Raw genomic sequence first — 8877 nt, 5'->3', positions numbered from 1 at the left:
TTGCGGGAAATGCAAGGCATGTGTACACATGCCACCAACTAAATAATTTACAGATAATACAAAAGTAAAAACATTTAAAATCACTGACTTCATAAACTGCAACAGCAAAGGAGTTATATATATCATTACATGTACATGCAACAAAATGTATGTAGGTAAAACCTTTCGTCAGCTGAAAGTGAGAATCCTCGAACACCTAGGGACCATACGTAATAAACAAGACACACCCCTAGCCAGACATGTGAATGGCGTACATGATGGTATTTCCACGAATCTGCGCTTTGCAGGGATAGAATTGGTACCTTTAGGACCGCGTAAGGGTGACTGGAATAGGTTACTCCTACAAAAAGAGTACTTTATAAACTCTCAGCCCCATAGGTCTGAATGAAGGGTTTATATACTCACCCTTCATCTAACAACTCTATACAGTCAGGGCACAGATTACATCTTACACTCACCAAGAACTTTTTGACCATTTGTTTTGGGCGGACTGAATAGTTAGTGAATACTCTTACACCCCTCACATACCATGTACCTTCTGTGAAGCGCCTAGGATACTTACCAACATATACTTACTAGGGATACATTCATGCCTGACTTTAGGGCCACTGATATTACAGTATAAACAATACAGTCAGCTTAAACATATTTAATAATTAGTAAGACCGCATTGACCCTTCTGGGCGGTCTAAACAGCCAGTGGTCACTCCTACACGACAAACATACAGATATGTAAATACAAGCATGTTTCAATACTTCTGTGGACATTATAACAATATAGTCAGCTTAAATATATTTAATAATTAGTAAGACCGCATTGACCCGTTTGGGCGGTCTAAACAGCTAGTGGTCACTCCTACACGGCAAACATACAGATATGTAAATACAAGCATGTTTCATCACATCGTTACTTCTGTAGATATAAGGCACTAACAACACGAACCGCATCTAATCCTAATGGGCATAAATTGATTTAGTATGGTCTACATGGTAATTAAACAATATATGTCCACGCAAACCATCTTAAATCACGTCACTCACACAGGGATCTACATATAAATACTTTAGTATTCGACTTCAATATTATGCATCGCTAATCAAAACAATAGGCTATATACCTAATAGCCACTCAATCAGTCTAATTCAACTGAGGCGGACGACCTAATTGGGTCTTTACGTTCACACTAAAAACGCCCACTTCACCGCCCCCAGGAGGTGTATAAATACATACCATAGAGGAGATACGCTACACTCCTCCCCCCTAGAAGAAGCGCCAAGAGGCGTGAAACGATCGTCGGGTGTTAGGCGACGCACAGACTGATGACGTCAGCCGTTTTTTTCGTGGAGCGTGAGACGGAGCATGAGGCATCCCCGGTGACCTAAGAGCTACAACTCGGATATGGGTGATATACGGCGCTCTGTTTACACACAGCATACTCATTAGAGTACTATCCCTCCACTATGAGGAGTATATAAACGAGGGATATTTAGCTGCTATTTGCTCAGTGACGCCAATCTGTGAGTCCCTGTGATACAGAGGCTTGTGTGCACATAGGCTAATTTAGCTAGCATACCGCCGAATTACACCATACAGACCTATACTATAGGGTCTATAGGCAGTGTCACTTACATATGGGACCACCGTGATTGTACTGTATATACCCCTACTGCAATATACCCATACACCTCACCGTGTTTGCCGACCTACTCCGTCATCACTTTCTTTAGAGATTTTAGATTACTTTTAAATTAGATATATAATTTTTGATAGATGTGTACCCATTAGTATTTAATAAATAATTTTTTGTTTTGTATTTTAAACCTCCTGGTACCCATATGGTTTAATATAAATATATATATATATACCTACACTCAGAGTTATATATTAGTTGCGTGCAAACCTATATGATCTCCTTTTGTTGGTCACCTTTTGACCAATCCTATCCACAATATTGCTGGACGCCAGCTTTAACTTCAGCGTGCTGATCCTTTCTTCAGTATACAAAATAACTTATGGTGAGTAATAACAAAAGTGACAAAAACCCTCCACCGTACAGTGTACCGCACATAAAAAAAGAATCACTTGTAATCACATTCATGTATCAGACAGGTCTGCAACCCTGCCTTTCCCTATTACCTCAGCATACAGTGCTTCCACTGCATCCAGGGATTCTGGGAAATTACATGCAAATGAGCGCTAACAGTGTGTATATAAATGTAAATTATCTACACCTTTCAAGTGGTTCTAGATCACCAGTGTGAAAATGACCTGCTGTTGTTTTTCCAGTTGCTGGTCTGATAGACGTTTTATAATAAATAAGGTACGAAAAATGATCTGGAGAGGCCAAAAAATACACAGTGGAATTATTTTTGTCTGTTTTATGGTCAGAATGTGAAACCCAGTGACTTGGAACAGCGCTATAACAGCAGTAAATGTGACTGAATAAAATAAATAAAGATAAATTATAAGGTGTTTCTGAAATATTCTCAACCTTCCAGGGAACTTTGATACAGCATTTTTAACATCTTTTAATAAAGAATCAAACAATATTAGTAAAATAATAAACAAACACTGGCATGTTCTGCTGAATGACCCAATTCTAAAGGACGAAATCCCAAAATACCCTAAGGTAATTTTTAAAAAAGCGAGAAATTTGAAAGGCATGATAGCCCCCAGTGCAATAAAAAAATTGGAAACAAAAAAGAATGGTTGGCTCCAGAAACTGGAAGGTTTCTACGGCTGCGCTTCTTGCAAAGCCTGTGAATATAAACAACAAGATAAAAAGGGGTTTAAGTGCAATAATAAAAATGAGGATTACAAAATAAAACAATATATGAACTGTAACTCAGATGATATAATTTATCTTCTTGAATGCCCGTGTGGGCTACAATATGTGGGAAAGACAACAAGAGCCATCAAGACACGCATCTTAGAACATCTAAGTAATATTAGACGCGGTGTCCAGACACATAATGTTTCTAAGCACTTTTCCAACTTTCATAACTCCAGTACACAAGGGCTAAAATTTACTGCTATAGAGCATGTTGCACAACACTGGAGAGGGCGGGATAGAGACTTAGATTTGAGCAAAAGAGAGATGTACTGGGTACATAGACTCAATACCCTAATGCCCAATGGTCTGAATGCAGACTTTGAAATCACACCTTTCCTTTAGCTACTGTGATTGCACTTTTTGTCTAAATATATGTCAGCTTTATACTAATATTTTTTATATATTTATAAAATTTTATACATTTTAATTTATATGCTGTTCCAAGTCTGTTATGTTTTGATTTATATACCCTCCACTAATTTATGTTTTCTCTCTCTCCCTTCCATCCCCAATCCCTCTTCGTCGACCCCTCATTAATTGAGTTTTATCAAATAAATATTTTTAAAATATCACATACTTTTAACATACATTTTATTGGAGTTTTAAATAAATTTATGTAATATATTTTATGCGCCGTATTTTTGGACCACAGTGATTATGTACCCTTTATGGGGAGAACCTGTGTGTAATTAATTAATTATTTCATTTGTAATTTTTTGAGTGTTTTCAATTGTCTACTTAATTATACATACTACTTAAACAACAACCCACTGGGGATGTAATTATTTCTCCTGAGGAAGCTGTGGTATACAGCGAAACGCGTTGAGCCGAGTTAGCAGAGTAGCAGCACAGCTGAATTGCAGTCTGGCTACCTGTTTCATCCCTGGAGGCACAGTGTCGGTGCGGCGATCCCATCACCCCTTCACTCATCCGCTTCAACCGGAAGTCGTCACTCCTAGGCCCGGACGTGACGACAGACGCTCTCCATCTGCGACCGGACGAGGGGGCACCCTCAAGGAGGGATACTGAAGGGACTGGAGCTTTCCATCTGCCGATTCACCATACCTACTGCCTCAAGTAAAACCTTATGTGATTGTGTTCGTATTCCACCTTGTGAGTACATGTCTTATACCTTTTATCTATTAATTTTGGTGTTATCTGGTAAACACTATGGTTTCCCTCTATTCCTGTATGATTGCGTGTATCTGACTGGGAGCTGAGGTCTTCGTGAATATACCATCCAGCCTGTTACCAGTGTTCACTGTTGCGTGCTGCGGTCATACCCATCTGCCACTACAAGCTGAATTTTTCAAGAACCATCTTTAAACCACTTGCTGTTTTTGATCTTACTTCTTGTAAGTAGGTCATCTATAAGAGCCAAGTTATCACACTGAACATCACGTTTTATTTAACCTACTGCACTATGATATTTTATATGTTTTCTTTTGGGTGTTCCTGATGACATCGCTCCCTTTCCTGCCCTGGATCCTGTTTTATGGTCAGAGACATAGGAGGAGATTCACCAAGCTCCCTTATAGGGTATCACACCGCGTTCTCTTGTTAACTACCCTTCATGTCAACAGTAGCTGGAGAGGTAAAATATACTCCCTCCCCCCCAAGCATGGGGTCTTGTCCCACATGTGAACAGATTGAAGAACGAGAAGAAGAGAATGACTGACAATATTAAATGCTATAGAGTGGTCCAGAGGATCAGGAGGAAGCTGTGTCCCTCACTTCTGACACTTTTCCATTGCGACAAAACATTGTTAGATTTATTGGATTTATTGAGTATTCAAGTAAAGAACTACAGAACAAATTAAATGTTATATACAGTATATACATTGCTACATTTATTTCTGAAATGTAAGAAATATTCACATATCCAGTAATATACAATACTGCTTTTTTACAATGGGTTCCGGTCTTGTCCAGTAGACAAGGATTTAGTGTCTAGCAATAACAAATTGTTATGTTTTATAGTGCCTAACATAGCAGAGCCACTTAATTGAACAGTAAGTCATTGATACACGCAAGCTGTTGCAGCAGCATGTTGTCCACAAAGCTTTATAAGCAAGTATGTTTATGTACATATAAAGGGTACATTAACACGTCGTTATCTAAGAAAAAGAAGCTGGTAAATGTAAATGACACAATAGTCAAATATTAGTTTTCTGTGTTTCATGGATCATGCATTATAAGGACTGAGATGAGGGACTTCAAAACAGATACAGTAACTAACTACCATGCTGAGCTGACACTGGGTCTGGTGCATGTACACCCCAACGTGACCAGCTGAGTCTCCAGTGTATAGATATAGTTGCAGTCTTTCTGCCCTCGGCGGAGAACCATGATTTCCTGCTGGATAGGATGTGAGGTCAGATCCGGGTTTTCCTTCCCATCAGAGTCCGTGCAGGCTGAACTGAGACAGTTAGCCTCAGCAATAACACGAGGGTATCTGTTGGGATCCACATTGAGGCTGCAACACATGAAAAAGTTTATGTGAGAAAGTTCTAGAAACGAATGATGTTTTTGAATGGCAAACGAGTGCAGCATTTTAGAATCGATCCTGGAGACAACTGGCTGCTCTGTAAGTTGAGCTAAACTTTATTGACGAGTACTCTTGGAATTTGTTGTGCATAAACAATAAAAGGTACATGGATCTGCTCTGCAATGTAAGTGTATCCTTACACCCTTATATTGTCTTGACACAGGATAACTTAAAAGCTTCCCCTTTGATAGAGAATTTTCAAACTATTTATACATGTGCCACTTTTTTTTGTTTATTATTACAAATGTCCCATTATTTTCAATTAATTTAAATTGTCAAAACCTTGATAAATTAACTAACCATCACAAACTTGGGCAAAATTGAGGAATGTCTCAAACTGGTCTGCAACCCGACTCTCTCCATTATCTCTTAGCATACATTATCTCTTAGCTTCCTCTGCAGCCAGGGATTCTGGGAAATGACATGTGAATGAGCACCCAGTATCACCTTTTGCTTCAAATCCATTTTAACATGGAACCCTATTTGTCGTATTACACAGCTTTTCAATATAGCCCGTAACCCTACTCACAGGCAGCTATTTCAACCTTTTGGGTCTCATCAGTGTGAGGCTGGTTGTGCTGGCTTTGCAATATGAAGCGGTGATAGGTTTCAACTGCACATTCAATAAGTTATAGTGAATGAAAAAGTGACACAAATCCTCCACCGTATAGCATAAGATTGAGGGAAATTGAGGTTTCTTTAATTTTGCACGAGGTATAAAAATGACTATACTCATCTAGAGACTAGACAATTATTTTCCAGGTAACAACCTAGGTTCTATTAACTTAAATGCCGTGCATAGTATGCCACAATGATGTCTTGATTTGCTCAGTGATCACAATACATTGGACCTGGGAATGTCTGATAACTAATATAAAATTATACAAGGGGTCATTTTATTTTTAAAATTGTGAAAAAGACAAGTGTGTGGAAAAGCGACCATTTACTTGTTTCCCATGTTTGGTAGCAATGCAGAAGCAATGACCAAGTTCAAACTGATAAATCCAATAGGAGGACACACGTGTCTTTGGGCTAGTCCGCTGACACTGTGTCCCCCTTGTCATAAGCTTACAGTAGCTGTATCAGCGGTTTAATGCAGAAGGCAAAGCTAGTGAATTTACAAAATAACGGGATTAGGAGGCTAAAAGTGACATTCCCATTGGATGATCATATGCAGCTTAACCACTGCATGACATCTGACAATGGGGCGAGTAAATCAGGTTTGGGGACCTGTAGAAGTCCTGCAAACACACTCCTGGGTATTTTATCTTTCCTGTATTTTGTACGGTGGAAGGTTTCTGCCACTTTTTTACCCGCCATACACTAATTGTGGGTCACATTTATAGAGGAACATTTGGCTACTTTGTATTGTCAGTCATACAAAACCTACCTGTAATCCCATGGTGCCAGAGAGCGGCTTTCAATGCCTTCAGCCTCAGCCAGGCTCTCCAGATAGCTCGAGCCAATGATACTAATATCAACAGTCATGCTGCTTGGCAGCCGCCTGCTCTTCTTCAATGCACATTTCTCCTTGGAATCTGAACGATATTCCCTCTCCTCATTTCCCCCATGTGAGGAATATCCCTGGGCTTGAAAGGCTGTTGTAGACAATGCAACAAGAACAGATGCCTGTTTCATGAGAAAAAGTACAGATTATAGTATCAGAAACATTACAGACTAAAGAAGCAGACAAAGCGCAGATTACAATTAAAATGACGTTTCTGGCTTTTGTACTAATAAAGTTAGCATATACTGAATCCCACAGTATCTTGGATTCATGCAACAAAGTAGCACTGCTTTACAGTATGTCAACATACTGTAACAACTCACAGTTCTTGACTGGTTGAGAGACCTTTTCCAAAACAGATGTTTTAAAGCAGCAACACATGTAGCACTGCATGATTTTTTTGAATATATTGCAGGATTGAAGCAGGGGATTGCTGAAGCCGTGTTAATTTCAGCCACGGGGACCCCCTGCTTCCAGAGATACTTACCTCCATAGTGGGTGCCGGCATCTCTGTGGAGTTTAAATGTCCAGGTTACGGACAATAGGAAGCCACATGGGATGACGTCACAGCTTCCTATTGGTCCCCGTGATATGGGACATTTAAATGCCGCCATTTCATTAGGCACACAAGTTCCCTGGCAGCAGATATCGGCACCCCTACGGCGGTAAGTATCTCTGGAAGCAGGGGGTCCCTGGAGCTGAAATGAATGCAATTCAGCTTCGGAGACCCCCTCCTTCAATCCTGTAAATATATATATATATATTTATATATATATATATATATTTTTTTTTTCCTTTAAATTGCGCAGTGCTTCATGTTTTGCTGCTTTCAAGGTGCCATCTCACCTAAGACCGTAACTAACCAATGGCAGCTACATGTGTTAAGGATTACATTGAGTTGATTATGGCAGTGCCATGTTTAACGATATATATTTGTAATAAAAAATCCTTCACCTATATGTATTACATTTTTCGAGTTAAAATATAGAAAGCTGTTTGTTTATTTAGAATACTGTATATCAGCCCTCCTTCAGCAATAGTATTTTTACATACATCGGTTTTAAAGGGCCACACATTGTTAAGGTATTCCACTGAGTAACCACACACTTATCTTAAAACATTGAAAAGACACAAAGAAAAAGATATCTCACAAGTATATTTGGCTAGAGGCCCACAGTGTACATACCAGTGATCAGATACTGTATGGTATAGTTATAATTGGGGAAATGTGAATGGACTAGAAATAGTGATATAACAGCGGACAGCTCAGCTATAAGAATTCTACACCAAGCCGTTCCCTGCTTGAACATTGAAAGGCAATTTGTCCCCGGCAGTTCTGGCAGAGAACGAGTTAAGTACAAACCCCATTCCCTCATGCTGCTACAGTATTTGCACAACATACTGATCTACACCTTGATGCTAATCATTTTACTTTGCTTCCCCACCCCCCTCCCGTCTTCAACAAATTATTAATTTCAAAATGACTTACAAATATGAAGAGTGAGTTGCTTCTGAAGACCATTCTTCTTGTCCTTCTTTGTCCTGGTGGATACAGCAGCTATGTACTGTATCAGGAGAGTTTCATGTTTATCACACAGACAGAGCCTTTTTATAAGAGTTTTCGTGCCTAAAGGGCTTTCCATGTTACGCCGATGTGTTTTCCCCATGACTTTCCCGGAGTTTCAGTACCTGATCTTACGTCCGCCTTGGTGTTTGAGTTCTGGGTTCCTGTAATCACCAGCAGTCACTGCGTTCAGATACACACAGCGTGTAGCTGGTGTGATTACTTTAAGGGCAACAACTAAAAAAAATCCTTGGTAAAATTTCACGGACAATCCTACTTTATGGTTGTGACTGATTAAAGGAATAGAGGAAACTCTGGAGGAGGATTGTCCTGAACTATTGATAAGTGAGTTAATTATTACTTCGTCCAAGAATATTACCAGCCATATTGTAAAGTTGTGCGATTCGGTTATTTGTTTGATGTA

The 8877-nt window shown here is 39.4% G+C and overlaps 1 protein-coding gene across 1 annotated transcript; it reads right to left on the bottom strand.

Annotated features, from left to right (window-relative positions):
• Window positions 1-4721: 4721 nt before the first annotated feature.
• LOC142492195 (interleukin-17F-like) lies at window positions 4722-8459 on the bottom strand. Its single transcript, XM_075594867.1, has 3 exons — window positions 8379-8459; window positions 6773-7011; window positions 4722-5310 (listed from the first exon to the last, which is right to left on the bottom strand). Exons 1-3 carry the CDS (start codon window positions 8409-8411, stop codon window positions 5073-5075), a joined length of 510 nt encoding a protein of 169 aa, XP_075450982.1. The 5' UTR covers window positions 8412-8459; the 3' UTR covers window positions 4722-5072.
• Window positions 8460-8877: the final 418 nt, after the last annotated feature.

Source organism: Ascaphus truei, chromosome 4, assembly GCF_040206685.1.
Source record: "Ascaphus truei isolate aAscTru1 chromosome 4, aAscTru1.hap1, whole genome shotgun sequence".
NCBI lineage: Eukaryota > Metazoa > Chordata > Amphibia > Anura > Ascaphidae > Ascaphus > Ascaphus truei.
Note: the sequence above shows the minus strand (reverse complement) of the source record. Positions and strands in the feature narration are given on the sequence as shown.